The 21,741-nt window shown below is 44.9% G+C and overlaps 1 protein-coding gene across 3 annotated transcripts in view; it reads left to right on the top strand.

Moving 5' to 3' along the window:
- CENPC (centromere protein C) overlaps positions 1–21,741 on the top strand; it is a 299,799-nt gene that overhangs the window by 46,718 nt on the left and 231,340 nt on the right. For all 3 annotated transcript variants that reach the window (XM_073597780.1, XM_073597787.1, XM_073597774.1), the window contains exon 7: positions 20,647–20,829. In XM_073597780.1, coding sequence (XP_073453881.1) covers positions 20,647–20,829 — 183 coding nt within the window. The remainder of the gene's footprint in view (positions 1–20,646; positions 20,830–21,741) is intronic.

The following is a 21,741-nucleotide window of genomic DNA, read 5'->3' as shown; positions in this document are numbered from 1 at the left end:
TTCCCCCCCATTTAGGTCACCTATGTGTCCTTGGGACCCGAACTTGGTGCTGTCTGTGTTACAGAAACAACCATTTGAACCTATTAAGGAAATTCCATTAGACTTGCTGTCACGCAAGCTAGCCTTCCTGATGGATCACCTCGGCTAGAAGGGTGTCGGATTTGGCGGCCCTTTCATGTGGGGAACTGTACTTGATCCTTCACCACAACAGAGTCGTGTTACGACCTGTTCCTTTTTTTTGCCAAAGGTGGTGTCGGCCTTTCATTTAAATCAGGACATTATTTTGCCTTCTTTTTTCTCTTAGCCTCGTTTGGCAGAAGAGAGACGACTACATTCTTCGGACGTTGTCCGGGCAGTCAAGGTTTATTTGTCTAGATCTGAGGAGCAGACTTTTTTTTTTGTTTTTTGTTTTACCAAAGGGATCCGAGAAGGGGCAGGCAGCTTCCATTGCCAAAAGGTTCTGTCAATTGGTCATTCAGGCCTACGGTCTGAAACATAAAGCTCCTCCCTTTAGGGTGAGAGCTCATTGTACCAGGGGTGTAGGAACCTCCTGGGCTTTTCGCCATCAGGTATCTGTGGCTCAGATTTGTAAGGCTGCTACCTTGTCTTCTGTGCATACGTTCACAAAATTTTATCAAGTGGATGTTCGAGCAGCCGAGGATTCGGCTTTTGGCCACAGTGTACCGTGGGCTGCCATATAAATTCTGATGGCTATTGTTTGGCAGGGTGTCTCCCTCCCCTCAAGGCTTTTACTCTGGGTCGTCCCAGCAGGTAATGAATATTAGCCTGACTCTGTATCCCATGATGTACTCAAAGAATATAATTCTACAGGTATGACGTAAAAATCCTATTTTTATAGTCAAGAGCAGACATTGCCTAATTTTAGGCAACTGCATTTGTTTTACATATGTCTTTCTATATGCCCATCCCTCTACATGATGGTGAGTGTGTTTAAAATGGAAAGGAGTCAGAGGAGCAGTCTTTTCAAATAATCATAGGTTTTATTAAAGTAAAGGTACAAACACAGGGAGATTAATTTTCTAAAGGAAAATTTTGTTTGCACTGCAAGTGCAATTTAAATGTATTTGCTCTAGAAGCTGTTCTAATTTTTATCCAATCATGTACAAGCAAAAATGCTGTGTTTTTTTTTTTTTTTTTTTTTTTTATTCTCCTTGCAGGTGATGGAGTATTCTTTGCAAAGTGAAGCTTTACCTCATTTACTATACTCTGGAGCAAGTGCACTTGCATTGCACAGTGTGTTTTTGCCTTTAGTATATCAACCCTATTGGGTCTAAAATATAGTGCACATTAACGTTGCACATAAACCCTTTTGGGGCGGCGCATCCCGGCCCTTTAAGAGGTTTTAAATGCCGAGAGGCGGAGTTTATGTCAAGGAAGAAGTGATTGTCAGCTTTCCGTTAGCCGCCTGTAACTACAGGGCGCTTGCTCTCGGCACAGCTGTGTCGTCTAATTGGTACGCAAATAAGCAGCCGCTCTGTGCCAAGGCCCACCCACCTGTCGGCGCCTAGAGGTTAAGCTTTTCCTTAGACCTGTGCAATTACTATATACTGAAATAATCCAGAACCAGGTAATGCAAACCTGCACCACAAGTAGTAACTTATCTTAACCACTTCCGGACCGGCTCACGCCGATATACGTCGCCACTTTGAAGCGGGATATCTTTGTTACGGCAGCAGCTAGCTGCAATTACCCCGATATCCTCTTCTTCAGCGGAAGCGGCGTAAAAACGTCACTTCCGCCCATAGCTCTTAAAGCAACATATTATTATTATTTATTTATTTATTTTTTTTTAAATTGCATTTTAGTGTAAATATGAGATCTGAGGTCTTTTTGACCCCAGATCTCATATTTAAGAGGTCCTGTCATGCTTTTTTTCTATTTCAAGGGGTGTTTACATTCCTTGTAATAGGAATAAAAGTGACACATTTTTTTTTTTTTTTAACCACTTGCCGACCGCCGCACGACTATATACGTCGGCAGAATGGCACGGGCAGGCAAAAGGACGTGTATGTACGTCCTTGCCTGCCCGCGGGTGGGGGGTCCGATCGGACCCCCCCCCGGTGCCTGCGGCGGTCGGCAAATCTTCTCCGGCGATCGGAGGTGAGGGGGAGGCCATCCATTCGTGGCCCCCCCCTCGCGATCGCTCTCAGCCAATGGCATCATTTCCCTGCCTCTGTATTGTACACAGAGGCAGAGGAAATGATGTCATCTCTCCTCGGCTCGGTATTTTCCGTTCCGGGCCGAGGAGAGAAGACTGCAATGTAAGTGCACAACACTACACACACACAGTAGAACATGCCAGGCACACAAAACACCCCGATCCCCCCCCCGATCGCCCCCCGATCCCCCCCCAATCACCCCCCCCCCCTGTCACAAACTGACACCAAGCAGGTTTTTTTTTTTTTTTTTTTTTTTTTTCTGATTACTGCATGGTGTCAGTTTGTGACAGTTACAGTGTTAGGGCAGTGAGTGTTAGGCCCCCTGTAGGTCTAGGGTACCCCCCTAACCCCCCCTAATAAAGTTTTAACCCCTTGATCACCCCCTGTCACCAGTGTCGCTAAGCGATCATTTTTCTGATCGCTGTATTAGTGTCGCTGGTGACGCTAGTTAGGGACGTAAATATTTAGGTTCACCGTCAGCGTTTTATAGCGACAGGGACCCCCATATACTACCTAATAAATGTTTTAACCCCTTGATTGCCCCCTAGTTAACCCTTTCACCACTGATCACCGTATAACTGTTACGGGTGACGCTGGTTAGTTTGTTTATTTTTTATAGTGTCAGGGCACCCGCCGTTTATTACCGAATAAAGATTTAGCCCCCTGATCACCCGACGGTGATATGCGTCGCCCCAGGCAGCGTCAGATTAGCGCCAGTACCGCTAACACCCACGCACGCAGCATACGCCTCCCTTAGTGGTATAGTATCTGTACAGATCAATATCTGATCCGATCAGATCTATACTAGCGTCCCCAGCAGTTTAGGGTTCCCAAAAACAGTGTTAGCGGGATCAGCCCAGATACCTGCTAGCACCTGCATTTTGCCCCTCCGCCCAGCTCGGCCCAGCCCACCCAAGTGCAGTATCGATCGATCACTGTCACTTACAAAACACTAAACGCATAACTGCAGCGTTCGCAGAGTCAGGCCTGATCCCTGCGATCGCTAACAGTTTTTTTGGTAGCATTTTGGTGAAATGGCAAGCACCAGCCCCAGGCAGCGTCAGGTTAGTGCCAGTACCGCTAACACCCACGCACGCACCGTACACCTCCCTTAGTGTATAGTATCTGAACGGATCAATATCTGATCCGATCAGATCTATACTAGCGTCCCCAGCAGTTTAGGGTTCCCAAAAACGCAGTGTTAGCGGGATCAACCCAGATACCTGCTAGCACCTGTGTTTTGCCCCTCCGCCCGGCCCAGCCCAGCCCACCCAAGTGCAGTATCGATCGATCACTGTCACTTACAAAACACTAAACGCATAACTGCAGCGTTCGCAGAGTCAGGCCTGATCCCTGCGATCGCTAACAGTTTTTTTTGGTAGCGTTTTGGTGAACTGGCAAGCACCAGCCCCAGGCAGCGTCAGGTTAGTGCCAGTAGCGCTAACACCCACGCACGCACCGTACACCTCCCTTAGTGGTATAGTATCTGAACTGATCAATATCTGATCCGATCAGATCTATACTGGCGTCCCCAGCAGTTTAGGGTTCCCAAAAACGCAGTGTTAGCGGGATCAACCCAGATACCTGCTAGCACCTGCGTTTTGCCCCTCCGCCCGGCCCAGCCCAGCCCACCCAAGTGCAGTATCGATCGATCACTGTCACTTACAAAACACTAAATGCATAACTGCAGCGTTCGCAGAGTCAGGCCTGATCCCTGCGATCGTTAACAGTTTTTTTGGTAGCGTTTTGGTGAACTGGCAAGCGCCAGCGGCCTAGTACACCCCGGTCGTAGTCAAACCAGCACTGCAGTAACACTTGGTGACGTGGCGAGTCCCATAAGTGCAGTTCAAGCTGGTGAGGTGGCAAGCACAAGTAGTGTCCCACTGCCACCAAGAAGACAAACACAGGCCCGTCATGCCCATAATGCCCTTCCTGCTGCATTCGCCAATCCTAATTGGGAACCCACCGCTTCTGCAGCGCCCGTACTTCCCCCATTCACATCCCCAACCAAATGCAGTCGGCTGCATGAGAGGCATTTTTATGTCCTCCCGAGTACCCCTACCCAACGAACCCCCCCAAAAAAGATGTTGTGTCTGCAGCAAGTGCGGATATAGGCGTGACACCCGCTATTATTGTCCCTCCTGTCCTGACAATCCTGGTCTTTGCATTGGTGAATGTTTTGAACGCTACCATTCATTAGTTGAGTATTAGCGTAGGGTACAGCATTGCACAGACTAGGACACACTTTCACAGGGTCTCCCAAGATGCCATCGCATTTTGAGAGACCCGAACCTGGAACCGGTTACAGTTATAAAAGTTACAGTTACAAAAAAAGTGTAAAAAAAAAAAAAAAAAAAAAAACACAAACAAAAATATAAAATAAAAAATAATAGTTGTAGTTTTATTGTTCTCTCTCTATTCTCTCTCTCTCTCTCTATTCTCTCTATTGTTCTGCTCTTTTTTACTGTATTCTATTCTGCAATGTTTTATTGTTATTATGTTTTATCATGTTTGCTTTTCAGGTCTGCAATTTTTTATACTTTACCGTTTACTGTGCTTTATTGTTAACCATTTTTTTGTCTTCAGGTACGCCATTCACGACTTTGAGTGGTTATACCAGAATGATGCCTGCAGGTTTAGGTATCATCTTGGTATCATTCTTTTCAGCCAGCGGTCGGCTTTCATGTAAAAGCAATCCTAGCGGCTAATTAGCCTCTAGACTGCTTTTACAAGCAGTGGGAGAGAATGCCCCCCCCCCCCACCGTCTTCCGTGTTTTTCTCTGGCTCTCCTGTCTCAACAGGGAACCTGAGAATGCAGCTGGTGATTCAACCAGCTGACCATAGAGCTGATCAGAGACCAGAGTGGCTCCAAACATCTCTATGGCCTAAGAAACCGGAAGCTACGAGCATTTTATGACTTAGATTTCGCCGGATGTAAATAGCGCCATTGGGAAATTGGGAAAGCATTTTATCATACCGATCTTGGTGTGGTCAGATGCTTTGAGGGCAGAGGAGAAATCTAGGGTCTAATAGACCCCAATTTTTTCAAAAAAGAGTACCTGTCACTACCTATTGCTATCATAGGGGATATTTACATTCCCTGAGATAACAATAAAAATGATTAAAAAAAAAAAAAAATGAAAGGAACAGTTTTAAAATAAGATAAAAAAGCAAAAAAATAATAAAGAAAAAAAAAAAAAAAAAAAAAAGCACCCCTGTCCCCCCTGCTCTCGCGCTAAGGCGAACGCAAGCGTCGGTCTGGCGTCAAATGTAAACAGCAATTGCACCATGCATGTGAGGTATCACCGCGACGGTCAGATCGAGGGCAGTAATTTTAGCAGTAGACCTCCTCTGTAAATCTAAAGTGGTAACCTGTAAAGGCTTTTAAAGGCTTTTAAAAATGTATTTATTTTGTTGTCACTGCACGTTTGTGCGCAATTGTAAAGCATGTCATGTTTGGTATCCATGTACTCGGCCTAAGATCATCTTTTTTATTTCATCAAATATTTGGGCAATATAGTGTGTTTTAGTGCATTAAAATGTAAAAAAGTGTGTTTTTTCCCCAAAAAATGCGTTTGAAAAATCGCTGCGCAAATACTGTGTGAAAAAAAAAAATGAAACACCCACCATTTTAATCTGTAGGGCATTTGCTTTAAAAAAATATATAATGTGTGGGGGTTCAAAGTAATTTTCTTGCAAAAAAAAAATAATTTTTTCATGTAATCAAAAAGTGTCAGAAAGGGCTTTGTCTTCAAGTGGTTAGAAGAGTGGGTGATGTGTGACATAAGCTTCTAAATGTTGTGCATAAAATGCCAGGACAGTTCAAACCCCCCCAAATGACCCCATTTTGGAAAGTAGACACCCCAAGCTATTTGCTGAGAGGCATGTCGAGTCCATGGAATATTTTATATTGTGACACAAGTTGCGGGAAAGAGACAAATTATTTTTTTTTTTTTTTTTTTTTTGCACAAAGTTGTCACTAAATTATATATTGCTCAAACATGCCATGGGAATATGTGAAATTACACCCCAAAATACATTCTGTTGCTTCTCCTGAGTACGGGGATACCACATGTGTGAGACTTTTTGGGAGCCTAGCCACGTATGGGACCCCGAAAACCAAGCACCGCCTTCAGGCTTTCTAAGGGCGTAAATTTTTGATTTCACTCTTCACTGCCTATCACAGTCTCGGAGGCCATGGAATGCCCAGGTGGCACAAACCCCCCCCCAAATGACCCCATTTTGGAAAGTAGACACCCCAAGCTATTTGCTGAGAGGTATAGTGAGTATTTTGCAGACCTCACTTTTTGTCACAAAGTTTTGAAAATTAAAAAAAGAAAAAAAAAATTTTTTTTTTTGTCTTTCTTCATTTTCAAAAACAAATGAGAGCTGCAAAATACTCACCATGCCTCTCAGCAAATAGCTTGGGGTGTCTACTTTCCAAAATGGGGTCATTTGGGGGGGTTTGTGCCACCTGGGCATTCCATGGCCTCCGAAACTGTGATAGGCAGTGAAGAGTGAAATCAAAAATGTACACCCTTAGAAATCCTGAAGGCGGTGATTGGTTTTCGGGGTCCCGTACGCGGCTAGGCTCCTAAAAAGTCCCACACATGTGGTATCCCCGTACTCAAGAGAAGCAGCAGAATGTATTTTGGGGTGCAATTCCACATATGCCCATGACCTGTGTGAGCAATATATCATTTAGTGACAACTTTGTGCAAAAAAAAAAAAAATAAAAAAATAAATTGTCACTTTCCCGCAACTTGTGTCAAAATATAAAATATTCCATGGACTCAACATGCCTCTCAGCAAATAGCTTGGGGTGTCTACTTTCCAAAATGGGGTCATTTGGGGGAGGTTTGTGCCATCTGGGCATTTTATGGCCTTCAAAACTGTGATAGGTAGTGAGGAGTAAAATCAAAAATGTACGCCCTTAGAAATCCTGAAGGCAGTGATTGGTTTTCGGGGCCCCGTATGCGGCTAGGCTCCCAAAAAGTCCCACACATGTGGTATCCCCATACTCAGGAGAAGCAGCTAAATGTATTTTGGGGTGCAATTCCACATATGCCCATGGCCTGTGTGAGCAATATATCATTTAGTGACAACTTTTTGTAATTTTTTTTTTTTTTTTTTTTTTTTTTCATTATTCAATCACTTGGGACAAAAAAAATGAATATTCAATGGGCTCAACATGCCTCTCAGCAATTTCCTTGGGGTGTCTACTTTCCAAAATGGGGTCATTTGTGGGGGTTTTGTACTGCCCTGTCATTTTAGCACCTCAAGAAATGACATAGGCAGTCATAAATTAAAGACTGTGTAAATTCCAGAAAATGTACCCTAGTTTGTAGGTGCTATAACTTTTGCGCAAACCAATAAATATACACTTATTGACATTTTTTTTACCAAAGACATGTGGCCAAATACATTTTGGCCTAAATGTATGACTAAAATTGAGTTTATTGGATTTTTTTTAGAACAAAAAGTAGAAAATATCATTTTTTTTCAAAATTTTCGGTCTTTTTCCGTGTATAGCGCAAAAAATAAAAACGGCAGAGGTGATCAAATACCATCAAAAGAAAGCTCTATTTGTGGGAAGAAAAGGACGCAAATTTCGTTTGGTTACAGCATTGCATGACCGCGCAATTAGCAGTTAAAGCGACGCAGTGCCAAATTGTAAAAAGTGCTCTGGTCAGGAAGGGGGTAAATCCTTCCGGGGCTGAAGTGGTTAAAGAACCATGTAAAAAAAAAAGGTAAAATAAGAAAAAAAAAAAATTTTAAACGCGCCTCTCCCAGCCGAGCTCGCATGCAGAAGCGAACGCAACACGAGCAGCTCCCACATATCAAAACTGTGTTCAAACCACACATGTGAGTTATCGCCATGATCGGTAGAGCGAGAGCAATAATTCTAGCCCTAGACCTCCTTTGTAACTCAAAGCATGCAACCTGTAGAATTTTTTAAACTTCGCCTATGGAGATTTTTAAGGGTAAAAGTTTGTCGCCATTCCATGAGCGGACGCAATTTTGAAGCATGACATGTTGGGTATCACTTTACTCGGCGTAACATTATCTTTCACAGTATAAAACAAAATTGGGCTAACTATACTGTTCTTCTTTTTTTTTTTATTAAAAAAGTGTATTTTTTCCAAAAAAGTGCGCTTGTAAGACCGCTGCGCAAATACGGTGTGACAGAAAGTATTGCAACGACCGCCATTTTATTCTCTAGGGTGTTAGGAATAAAAAAGTATAATGTTTAGGGGTTCTAAGTAATTTTCTAGCAAAAAAATGCTTACAAGTTTTTAACTTGAAAACAACAAATCTCAGAAAGGGGCTCTGTCCTTAAGTGGTTAATCAGACCGTTAATGGCACAGGACTTGTATTCACCATGGTTTATATGTAGGCTACCTTTAGGTGATTGGATACTGGCAAAAACTTTCTAGGGCTGCTGCATTTATATAACCTTGCCCACTCTGAGACTCCGGTTTCTTGCTAGTGTCCATAGCCAATGAACCTGTGCTCCTCTGGAGAATTTTTTTTTTTTTTTTAAACCATTCAGTTTTTTTTCCGACACGTCTGAGGCTCCATGCACACTGGAGCTCAAAAAAGCTTTTTCTGGACGCCAGATTGCTGGCAGTAAACACTGGTTGAAAAACTCGCTTTTAACAGCATTTTGTACTGGCGTTTATGCGTGTTTTTTAGCGTTAATGTTTATAAGTGTTTGTAATAAAAATACACAGAGGACACTCCAAAAATCCCACAGTGCATTCCCAAACTCCCACAATGCATTGAAAAATAGAACGCTGAACGCTAATCAACGCGTTTAGCGTTTTTTAGCTTTTTTTGTGGTCAGAAAAACGGCACTTTAAACGCGATTTTATGGCGTTCAGAGAACAGCCCGTAAACTCCACTGCTGATAAAAGCTAAAAAACGCCCATGCGTGCATGGACACATAGGATAACAACATAGAGTGGAGTTTATGGGCTGTTAAAAAAAAACGCCCAATCTCCAAAAAACGGCTATTTATGATCTCCAGTGTGCATGGAGCCTAAAGATTTGACTGCTTATTGCCTTGGGCTATCTAGTGGTTTCCGGTTCGGTATCCTTCGATGTTACCTTGGGGGACCATACCCGGATTTCACTGTGTGAAGCCAGCCTGTAATGTTTGCTAAGGACGCTGGATTTTGTGCCAGGTGCTCACCTCGTTATGAAGTGCAATGTGTAGTTTGTCTCTGGGTGCTATATAGGTCCAAGTCTGTGGTCCTCTTCTATGGTTCCCTGGGTGTCCCCGAGGGTTCGGTGCTCGGATCCCCTCTTCTTCAGGTGGTTTCTTTTGCTTGGCTCCGGGGATCCCTCCTGGGTCCTTGGTAGCCTCGTAAGCGTGGCCGGCGGCCATCTCCCCTAGTACCCGCTGACTTCCTATGGCTGTTGGCCATGTTTGTGTAGCCTGGCGGTCATGATATGGTGGATAATAGTGTGCTCATTCAGCCCCGGCCATTGCTGTGAAGCCCAGGACGGCATTTTTAGCACGCCGGAGCTCCTCCATTTTCCTCCGGTGCTGACTCGTGGGTTATCTTCTCCCTCGGATACTAGTGTGTGCAGTGCTACATCTGAGGCAGCAAGTGCTATGGGGTGGTGAGTCTGGTGGGCTCCTTTCCTCTCTCTGCTGCAAACTGCAGGGTGTCCTGGTGACCCGGTGTCGCTACCAGCGTGGGGGGGTGTTCCATAGCGGTGTTCACTCTTGGTGTGGTGGGCCCCTTTCTTCCCCTATGGAGTCTCAGGAGCAGGTTTCCCCACCTGACCCCCTCTGAGGCTGCAAGTCCCTCCAGGTCCCAGCCATCCGTTGACGCAATGACAGCAGTCATGGAGTCCTTTGGTGGAGTTGGCTCTGGGGTGGCAGCCTAGCAAGAAGTAGCCCCCGCCTTCACCCACTTCATCTGTCTCGTCAGATCCTGAATTTGATTCGGCCGCCGCGGACATGGCCCACCCTGCGGGGTTTTTTGGCCACGCTTCCAGACTTTTCAGACAGTGAGGATGATTCTGCCCCTGTGGCTGAGCATGAGAAGGCGCTGGTGGACGCACTGATTGCATCTGTGCGGGAAACTTTGAAAATTGACGATGTGGCGGAGGTGCCGGTCCCCTTTTGCACCCACAAGCCGCCTCGCACGGCGAATGTGTTCCCTAATCCCTCCTATTTTGACAAATTTATCTATAAAGAATGGCAACGTCCAAAACGTCCCTTTGCGGTCTTCTCAAGAAGTGGATGACTCCACCTGTGGTGGATCCCCTGGTCTCTCCAGCCTTTAAAGATCCGGCTGATAGAAAGGCGGAGTCCCTGGGCCGCACTATGTTCACTATTGCGGGTTCGGTGCTTCGGCCCTGGTGTCTCAAACACTGAGTGGGCGAAGCTGTTGCGCTGTGATCTGGAGGGTGAACAGTATCCTCCTGCCTTTGCTGAATTGGCGGACCAATTGGTCCTGGGGCTGCAGTTTGTCTGCGATGCCTCTTTGGACCCAGCTCCCTTGCTTTTTAATCTGTCTTTTTCAGCGATGGTACTTCAGCGTGTATTGTGGCTGAAGTATTGGGCTGTGGACCAGGCTTCTAAAAAAAAAAAAAAAAAAAATCCCTAACCGATTTTGTCTTTTCAAGGCGATCGTTTGTTTGGAGCCACTATGGATGACATCATTAGGAGTGTCACAGGGGGGAAGAGTACTTTTCTTCTACGGTCTAAAAAAGAGCCTCGTCGCAAGTGTGGTCCTTCCTTCTTGGCGCACAGAAAGTTTTTTTTTTTTTTTTTTTTTTTTTTTTTTTCATCCCTCAGGGTCCACTGACAAGGGCTGAAAGTCTTTCAAGCACTCAATGGGAGGTTCCAAGCGACCCTGGTCGGGCCAACCTGAGAGCAGGTTTCTCCAGACCCACGGATAAGGCCCCTTCGGCATGAAAGGGTGCTCTCACCCGCATCTTGGGTGGGAGGACATCTTCGCTGGTTTCCGGGCCCGTGGACCTCTTTGATAAATGACATGTGGGTCCACAAAGTGATTCTGTCTCTTTCCGGTCCCCAAAAAAGAGGGTACGGTACGTCCAATTCTGGACCTCATGGCCCTGAACCGCTTTGTGCAGGTTCGGAAATTCAGAGTGGAGTCCATTCGCTCGGTGGTGGCATCCCTTCATCAGGGGGACTTTCTTGCCTCCATTGACATCAAGGATGCCTACCTGCACATACCGATCTGTGCACAACATCAGTGATTCCTCCTGTTTTCTGTGGGAGAGGAGCATTTTTAGTTCGTGACTTTACCCTTTGGTCTGGCTTCCGCTCCTCGGGTCTTCACAAAAGTGTTGGCCCAGTTCTGGCGTTGCTACGCCAGTGGAGAATTACTCTTCTGGGCTACCTGGACGACCTTCTGCAAGCGGAGTCCCCTGCTACACTGCGGGGCAACGTGGAGATTGCTATTCAGACTCTGACAGAGTTCAGTTGGCTGCTAAACTACCAGAAGTCTGTGCTGATTACAGCCCAGAAATGTAACTTTCTGGGTTTGACTCTGGTTTCCGCTCTGGCCAGAGTGTTCCTTCTGCTGGACAAACTCCAGAAGTTGCAGGCTGCAACCCGCTTACTGCTGTCCAGCAGGTGGGTCTCCCTGCGAACTTGCATGCGGGTTCTTGACCTGATGGTATCTACTTTCGAGGCGATCCTGGTTTGCTCACTTCCATACGAGACCCCTGCAAAAAGAGATCCTGTTAAAATGGGACAAATGTCCGGGGTCTCTGGACAGTCAGATTCAGTAGAGCCGGGAAACCAGGGGGTCCCTGGTCTGGTGGCTTCGGTCCCTGGCTCTTCGGGAAAATCCTTTCTCCCCTTGTACTGGACAGTGGTCACCACCGATGCCAGTCTTTCCAGGTGGGGATGAGTCCAAGCCCTGACCTCTACTCAGGGTCGTCGGACGAGTCCAGGCTACCTATCAACATCTTGGAACTCAGGGAAATCAGACTGTGTCTGGATCATTGGACGGATCGTCTTCAGGGGCTTCCGGTACAGATTCAGTCAGACGATGCCACAGCGGTGGTCTTTGTCAACCACCAGGGAGGAACAAAGTGTGTGTTAGTGACTCTGGAAGTAGCTGGCATTCTCCGGTGGGTTCTGGCCGTCTCCGCCATCCTCATTCCAGGGGTGGACAACTGGCAGGCGGATTACCTCAGTCGGCAGGAAGTGGTCCCTTCATCAGAATATGTTTCAGCAGATATGCCTGCGCTGGGGCACTTCCGAGTATCAACTCATCTATGCTTTTCTTCCTTTCAAGCTTCTGCCGTGGCTGTTACGCAGGATTGAAGCCGAAGGAATTCCGGTCACTCTAGTGGCGCCAGACTGGCTTCATCGGTCTTGGTACGCCGACCTGGTGTGCCTGGTCGTGGATGCCCCCCTGATGGCTGCCTCTCAGAGAGGATCTGCTGTCCCAAGGGCCAATCTTCCATCCTGCTTTACCATTGCTGGCTTTGACGGCCTGGCTGTTGAAAGCCAAGTGCTGAAGGATAGAGGCTTCCCTGTGTCAGTGATTCAGACACCTACCTAAAGCTAGGAAGTCTACTTCTAGGTAGATCTATCATTGGACGTGGAAAGCGTACGTTTCGTGGTGTGGGTCGGCGGGTGTTCACCCACGTTCTTTTTCGGTGGCTCGGATTTTGACTTTTCTTCAACGGCGTTGAGCAGAAATTGGCCTTGAGTACGATCAAGGGCCAGGTGTCGGCCTTGGCGATTTTTCTTTCAACGACCCCTGGCTTTGCACTCCCTGGTGCCTACCTTCATTCAGGGGATTCGACATATGACTCCACTGGTGCGGTCCCCTCTACCAACGTGGGACTTGAATCTAGTGCTTTCGGTTCTACAGAAGCCTCCTTTTGAGAATACTCAAGAAATTCCCCTGCTTACACTGTCTCAGAAGGTGGCCTTCTTGGTGGCTATCACTTCTGCTCGCAGGGTATCGGGATTGGCGGCATTATCCTGTCGTACACCCTATCTGGTGGTCCACAAAGACAAGGTGGTTATTCGCCCTTGTCCTTCGCTCCTTCCTAAGGATGAGGACATTGAATGAGGACATTGTGTTGCAAACGTTGACTCCTCCCTTCCTGGTTAAGGTGCACTCTACTTGGGCGCTTAGTGCCTCCTGGGCCTTCCGTCATCACGCTTCAGTGATGCAAGTTTGCAAGGCGGCCACCTGGTCGTAGGTGCACACTTTCACAAATTTTTACAAAGTGGATGTGCTGGCATCTGTGGATGCCTCTTTTCACAAGGATTTGCAGGCTACGGTCTAGGGGGTCTATCCCTCTTGAGGGTTTTTTTTTTTTTGTTCAGGTGGGGCTCCAGTTGTTCTTGTTGTGCTCCTGTTACCTGGTTGGCCTGTAATTTTGTTGGCTGTCCCACCCCTCATGTTTTGGCACTGCTTTGGGATGTCCCTATGGTTCTAAATAGGGAAGCGCTTTGTCTGTCAATGAACGAAAGAGAAAATGGAATTTTTTACTTAACGTAAAATCCATTTCTCTGAGTTCATTGACAGACACAGCACCCACCCCTCTAAGGAGTTTTAATACTTCTGACACTGCTTGTTACTAAACTAAAGGCCTATAGCAGAGAGGGGGGTGTATACCACCTAGGACTGCCCATAAGCATAGCCAAGTCTTTTTTCTGCCTAGTGTCCTACTCCTGTAGGGGGCGGTATAACCCTTTCTATTTTTATTTTTCCCCCACCTTAGCTTGGAAGGATGGTGCAGTTGATGGCACACCTCCTGGTTGACATATTTCCAAGCTACCTTATCTACTGAAAACACATACAGGTTGTTGCTACATTCCTACTGCCATCTTCTGCAGAGACACAGCCACAGGAACACAACACCTATATGCGGACATTCAAAACCCCCATCCAGTCCACACTGCATTCCTTAAGTACCCCACTGGGGATCCCCTCAATGGTGGATCACAAGTGCAAGGAAGCTGGGACAAAAGGCCTTAATAAATTCATCAAGAAAGTCACTGGGGAAAATGTAAAGATGAAAAAAGCGCACATCTCATAGTGCAGTAACATAGGGAGAGATTTAATGTAGATGTAGGACAATAAAATAATGCACTCACAAACAAGTGGGCAAGGGGGTGCGGTAGGAGGTAGGATGCTGTAGCTGATGTGAGATCCATGTGAGGGACGTCTGGCTCCCCGCTGTGGCCATAGGCTGGGGAGAGACAATGGCTGCTGCTGGAGGATCCGACGCTGCAAGGAGAGATGAAAGAAGCCGCCAGGGTCCAGGAACCACACTAGAATGTCACCTGCTATACACCACGATACTCCCCTGTTTTATAGGAAAGTGTTTCAAATCAATTCAGCTGAGGTTGACAAAGAAGCTGAATTGCTCTTGCAGCTAACCAGCAGCAGCACTCCCATTGCTCAGCATCCAGAGGACTGATTTTTTGGGACCTTACCCTTTTACTTGGTTTTTATTTTTTTCAACTACCTGCTATTTTGAGTTCCTAAATGTTTACTCTTTTTAGATTTTTTTCAGTGTTTTTGGTCTGTGACTATTTTTTCTTTTACATTGGACATTATTTATTGTTTTTATGCATGATAGTCTGTTTATTGTATGCTTCCAAGCCAATTGGCTTCCCTGCGTGGCACATGGCTGACTATTTCTTTACCAGCACACCTCCTGTGGGTGAGAGCAGTGTAGTCCACAGGTTTTCCTAGTGACTCTTTCTAACTGGGGAAAATGTGCTCTTACCCCATAAAAAATAAAAAAGGTCTGGTGTCTCCAGTAACACACCTCCATTCCTAATAATACAATAGAAACATAGATGTCGCCCTTGGGACTTTGAATGAGGTGTGCACAATTGGCCAATTAAAATTGAAAAATTTAAATACAGTAAAGTATTTATTACAGAAATGGTCACACATAAAGTAACATACAAAAGGCAAAGTCGATACAATATTGCACATAGTGAAAGATTGCATTGCATTTAAGCTTCGTCGGCTCCCTTCCCAAGCATATATTGCTGCCATCCTCGGTGAACATAGCCACAGGCACCTAGGCCTTGCCGATTGGTGAGTATGGAGTCTTTCTTTTTTTTTCTGTGAGGGCCCTCTTACCATTTATCCATCATTTACTCATGTGTTACATTACTTTTTGATTATTAATTTCCGGATATATCCCACATGCATCCACCCCTGAAGAGCGAGCCACATCTCGCAAAACGTGTCGGGGGTTTATAGATGTCATGTTTACTCATGTACTTTAAATGCAATGCAGTCTTTAACTATGTGCAATAATGTATAGGCTTTGCCTTTTGCATGTTACTTTTTATGTGTGACTATTTCTGTAATAAATACTTTACTGTGTTTACATTTGTCAATTTTATCGCCAATTGTGCACACCTCATTCAAAGTCCCAAGGGTGACATCCATGTTTCTTACCCCACAAAGAACCCTGAATCTCCCTACTTATACGGTCTACTCAGCATAAGGCCCCTTTCACACTGGGGCGGTGGGGGCGTCGGCGGTACAACAGCGCTATTTTTATCGCTGCTGTACCGTCGTTCTTGCAGCGGTATTCAGCCGCTAGCGGTGCGGTTTTAACCCCCGCTGGCGGCCGAAAAAGGGTTAAAATCCCTCGTACAGCGCGGCTATAGCCGCGGTATTGCCGCGGTATAGCCGCGCTCTCCCATTGATTTCAATGGGCAGGAGCGGTTTAGGAGCGGTGAATACATCGCTCCATCACCGCTCCAAAGAAGCGGTTTGCAAGACTTTTTTCACCGTCCTGCCAGCGCACCGCTTCAGTGTGAAAGCCCTCGGGCTTTCACACTGAACAAACAGCGGAGGCTGTTTAGGGGCGGTTTGCAGGCGGTATTTTTAGCGCAATACCGCCTGCAAACCGCCTCAGTGTGAAAGGGGTCTTAGGGGTCTCTTCATTCTCCCAGGCATCAACCTCAAAACCAAGGCTTTAAAACTCCCTTTTATTGAAAGCTCTTGACTCTTGAAGTCCACCAAGAATGTTCAGAAAACCTCTTCACAATGCAGGGATACCCCAATTTATGGTAGTGGGGGACATCTGTTTGATATTTGTTCCATTATGGATCTGAGTACAAATTAGATCTTTGATCCCCCCCCCCCCCCCCCATTCTCTAGCAAGCAGACTTAAAGTGGTTGTAAACCTCTCTGACATGAAATCTGAACAGAGAGTATCCATCTATAGTTTGCGTTTGTCTCAATCCAGAGCACTCAGTGATTTTATCTCTTCTGCTTCCTTCCTCTACTGTCTACATGATTCACTTCTGACAAGTTTTCCTGACATCAAGAGGTAAAAAGGTGACGGGAGGGAGCTCAAGCACACAGATTGTGATTGGCAGCCTCAGCTCTATTCCTGTTGGCTGTGTGAAGGGGTGTGTCTCTTCCCTCGAGTCCGCTCTCACTAGGCACTGCAGAGTATATCTTCAGCTCCCCAGCCCCTGCTTTGTGAAAGCACAGGAAAGCTGTAAAATTCTGGACTTGTAGAGAATAGAAGACTGCATATAAACAGGTGCAACTTATGTAGGAGGATTTGTTTATTCTCTGCGTATCACCAGAGGCTAATCATTTCACTGGGTATATGGAAGGGTTTACAACCACTTTAATAACCATCTTGCACCAAGGTCAGGCCCATGGAGTGGTTTTACTAGTTCCTCTAGAACAGAGGGGTCTCCAAACTTTGTAAATAATGGGCCAGTTTACTGTTCTTCAGCTTTTGGTGAGACCAGCCTGTAGCTAGTGGGAGTAGAAAATGCTGCGATGTCAGTGGTGGTAAACAATGCCCGATCATGGGTTTTTGCAGGTGGCATAAAGGCCAGCAAAGGGCCACTGTTTGGAGACCACTGCTGTAGAAGAATGCTTTTAAGGTATTAGCGTTTTGCTGTGTGAGACCAACACTTTCAATTTGTAGTACTACCATTTATGCTCTTCTCTGCACCCTAAGTATTGGCAAGAGTGCTTGCTCTTCTACAGACCCAGGGCATTTATATCGCAGGTTCCTGGACAATCTCCTGCTGAAGGACTTCTGAGCCACAACTTTGCCAATGTTCGGAGAACGATTAATTCCTTTCAGCTTGATAATCAACTTTCCAAAGTCCGCTTGTCTGTTGTGTGATTCTCCCTCACACCATCTGGTTTACTAGGGACTAATCTTGGACACCGTACAAGTCAGAAGTTTATTTTCTCCGGAGAAATTTGTTTCCCTAAGGTCCCATGCAGATCCAAACTGCACCTCTCATTTCACTTCTGCATGAGAGTTTTGGGCCTAAAGCTACCCTTGGAGGCAGCTCCCTTTGCCCAGTTTCACTCCAGACCTCTTTAAGCTAACATCTTCACGAGGTAAAGGAGGCAAATCCAATTCCAGGGTTGAGTCCAGTGCTTTTGTCTAGCTGGACAAAAACTGCCATGACATGGTGATTTCCTCTCTTCCCTGTCAGAGCTCATTCCACCAGGTCTGTTGATGTCTCTTGGGCTTTTTAGCATCTGTATCTCAGATTTGCAAGTCCGCCAACTGTAGTCGTCGTCCTATCAGGTTGATGCTCAGGCCTCTGCTGATGCAAGCTTTGGCCACAAGGAGCTTCAAGCTGTCATGAGTTTTTTTTTGGGGGGTTCTTAACCCTTGTTTTGTGTGGGTCTGTTGGCAGTTCTCTTTGCTGTGTTACCCACTCCTCAGTTTATTGCTTGGAGATGGTCCTTATGGTACATGAATACAAGTCTGTAACTGTATACAGTTAAGATAATAGAATTTTTAACTTTCTTGTAATTTCACTATTTTGGAGTAGAATACAGGAAACAAGCCCCTCTGTGCTTTTGACCACTTTATTTGCTTGCTAAAAAATTGGAGTCTCCTGGAGTGGAAGGGGATATGAGTGCACTCTAGGGGCAGCCCTACCAAGTTTTTGTCAGTGTCACTTGAAGGTAGCCTGCATATAACGCATGCTCTATGAACACGTCCTGTGCTATGGCCCAAGATAGGGAATTTAGTTGGGTCACAATTTCTTTTTGTTCACTTGAGGAAAGATTGTAATGGTTCTAATGTTGTACTTGGAATGTCCTATGTGACCACTTTAGGTAGTAAGACTGCTTCATGTCAAACACTGCTGAGGGCTGATATTTTAGCCTTATGTTCACTCCAGCAGCAGATTTCACTTGCTGGCTCTTGGTATCCTTGAGTCTCCAATGGTCAGTGTGTTTCCATGACAGGAATATCCTCATAGTGAAATTAAACTCCCATTCATCTGTTTATTCTACATTTATGGATAATCCATTGAGGAAGGTTTTTTTTTTCGGCTGTGTATTGATCACTGAAGTGGGAATTTGGATATGAGTATATTCATGGCCATCTTTAATATTAATTGGATCCTGGGCAAACGTTTTTTTTGGGGCCCCCTCATGCAATTTTACCCCCCCCTATCATTACACAGGACTCTATCCCCCATAGTACCCAAATCAGTACATAAGACTCCCATTCCTCATTTCCTCATACTACCCCCATAATTACTTAACCCATGCCGAACTGGATAGAAAGGAGAAAACAAATTCACTTGACTTATCAGGGTTTGGGTCCCTACAACAATGAATGGGCCCTGGGCAGATGTCCTATTTGCCCTGTGTTAAAGACGGCTCTGAGTATATTGCTTCTAGACTTCATTTACAGTGGGGACGGAAAGTATTCAGACCCCCTTAAATTTTTCACTCTTTGTTATATTGCAGCCATTTGCTAAAATCATTTAAGTTCATTTTTTTCCTCATTAATGTACACACAGCACCCCATATTGACAGAAAAACACAGAATTGTTGACATTTTTGCAGATTTATTAAAAAAGAAAAACTGAAATATCACATGGTCCTAAGTATTCAGACCCTTTGCTCAGTATTTAGTAGAAGCACCCTTTTGATCTAATACAGCCATAAGTCTTTTTGGGAAAGATGCAACAAGTTTTTCACACCTGGATTTGGGGATCCTCTGTCATTCCTCCTTGCAGATCCTCTCCAATTCTGTCAGGTTGGATCGTAAACGTTGGTGGACAGCCATTTTTAGGTCTCTCCAGAGATGCTCAATTGGGTTTAAGTCAGGGCTCTGGCTGGGCCATTCAAGAACAGTCACGGAGTTGTTGTGAAGCCACTCCTTCATTATTTTAGCTGTGTGCTTAGGGTCATTGTCTTGTTGAAAGGTAAATCTTCGGCCCAGTCTGAGGTTCTGAGCATTCTGGAGAAGGTTTTCATCCAGGATATCCCTGTACTTGGCCCCATTCATCTTTCCCTCGATTGCAACCAATTGTCCTGTCCCTGCAGCGGAATAGCACCTCCACAGCATGATGCTGCCACCATCATGCTTCACTGTTGGGACTGTATTGGGCAGGTGATGAGCAGTGCCTGGTTTTCTCCACACATACCGCTTAGAATTAAGGCCAAAAAGTTCTATCTTGGTCTCATCAGACCAAAGAATCTTATTTCTCACCATCTTGGAGTCCTTCAGATGTTTTATTAGCAAACTCCATGCGGGCTTTCATGTGTTTTGCACTGAGGAGAGGCTTCTGTCGGGCCACTCTGCCATAAAGCCCCGACTGGTGGAGGGCTGCAGTGATGGTTGACTTTCTACAACTTTCTCCCATCTTCCGGCTGCATCTCTGGAGCTCAGCCACAGTGATCTTTGGTTTTTTTTTTACCTCTCTCACCAAGGCTCTTCTCCCCCGATAGCTCAGTTTGTTCGGACGGCCAGCTCTAGGAAGGGTTCTGGTCGTCCCCTAACATCTTCCATTTAAGGATTATGGAGGTCACTGTGCTCTTAGGAACCTTAAGTGCAGCAGAAATTTTTTGTAACCTTGGCCAGATCTGTGCCTTGCCACAATTCTGTCTCTGAGCTCTTCAGGCAGTTTCTTTGACCTCATGATTCTCATTTGCTCTGACATGCACTGTGAGCTGTAAGATCTTATATAGACAGGTGTGTGGCTTTCCTAATCATGTCCAATCAGTATAATCAAACACAGCTGGACTCAAATGAAGGTGTAGAACCATCTCAAGGATGTTCAGAAGAAATGGACAGCACCTGAGTTAAATATGAGTGTCACAGCAAAGGGTCTGAATACTTAGGACCATGTGATATTTCAGTTTTTCTTTTTTAATAAATCTGCAAAAATGTCAACAATTTTGTGTTTTTCTGTCAATATGGGGTGCTGTGTGTACATTAATGAGGAAAAAAATGAACTTACATGATTTTAGCAAATGGCTGCAATATAACAAAGAATGAAAAATTTAAGGGGGTCTGAATACTTTCCGTCCCCACTGTATATGAAGATGGTATGTGCTTTCAGCTCGCTAGGAGCTGTGGAATTGGGAGTATATCTCTATGTAATGGTGTTGAAAATATATGTATGTATGGTGTTGAAAATATATCTAAAACATTTGCATGAAACAATGTCTTTATTTAAATACAGGTTACGTTTTAGTGATGCTGTAGTTAAAGACAAAGAGAGCTTTGCAAGTGTCTTTGCCAGCAGATATAAAAGAGGTCCAGCAGAAGATGTTCAAACAATGCAGATGCATGAATCTATGAGTTATGCTGGCAACAAGTTGGATCCAAGATCTAATGCAACATCTGCACAATATGTGGCCAAAGTGTATGTATTTTCTTGTCAATTCATTGAAATATTCTTATTTACTAGTAAATATAATTTTCTGAAATAACAGATGATGAATTACTGTGGGACTGTTAGTAAGTATGATGTTGAAGGATTAGGTGTGACAGGCTGCACCATCATGCAGAATATCCGACTACAATATCAAGTGATGCTATCCACTTGAGCAACATATTTTCCCTACAGCTTCTGCATTCAAAAGGAAAAGTGAGGCAAACTTGTATACTGCAGAAGCTAAAGTAAACCTGTCAAATCCTTAAGCCTCGTACACGCAATGACAGTATCCAAGGAATAATTGTCTTTTTTTTTTTTTGCATGCTAGTCTCATCAAAAATTAAGAGGTTACGAAAATTCTCGTAAGACAGAATACAACTTCGGAAGTAATGTAATATGCTGTACTGTAATATATTCTGTAGTTTCCGAGCATGCGTGGTCTTTTCCGATTTTTATTTATTTTTTTACGAATACTGTTCTGATTAAACAAATATCCTACAAGAAAAATTGTCGCATTTGTCCCTTAAGGTAATTTCCCATGAACTGTCGTGAACGGTTTTCGAAAGCTGTGCACCAACGATCAGATTATCGCACTATTGCTTCAAAAGCAGTATTTTTCATACAATTTTCTGATCGTATGTACTAGGCATTAGGAGATTCAGATATAGGCTTTTGATAATTTCTGGAATTTTACAAAGCTGTCTGTATATACCGATCTGTCCTTAGTGATAGGATGCTTTTTTGATCAACACAGAGTCTTGAAACTTGGGAAGGAGGCAAAAACCAAGCTTTAATTTTACTTGTATTATTGCTTTGGTCTGTCTCTCTTTAACTAGTGATCATATTGACATATTTTTTTTCACTGAACGTAACCTTTGCTTGTGCATGTTTTTTTATGGT

Source organism: Aquarana catesbeiana, linkage group LG01 (genome assembly GCF_042186555.1).
Source record: "Aquarana catesbeiana isolate 2022-GZ linkage group LG01, ASM4218655v1, whole genome shotgun sequence".
Taxonomy (NCBI): domain Eukaryota; kingdom Metazoa; phylum Chordata; class Amphibia; order Anura; family Ranidae; genus Aquarana; species Aquarana catesbeiana.
Note: the sequence above shows the minus strand (reverse complement) of the source record. Positions and strands in the feature narration are given on the sequence as shown.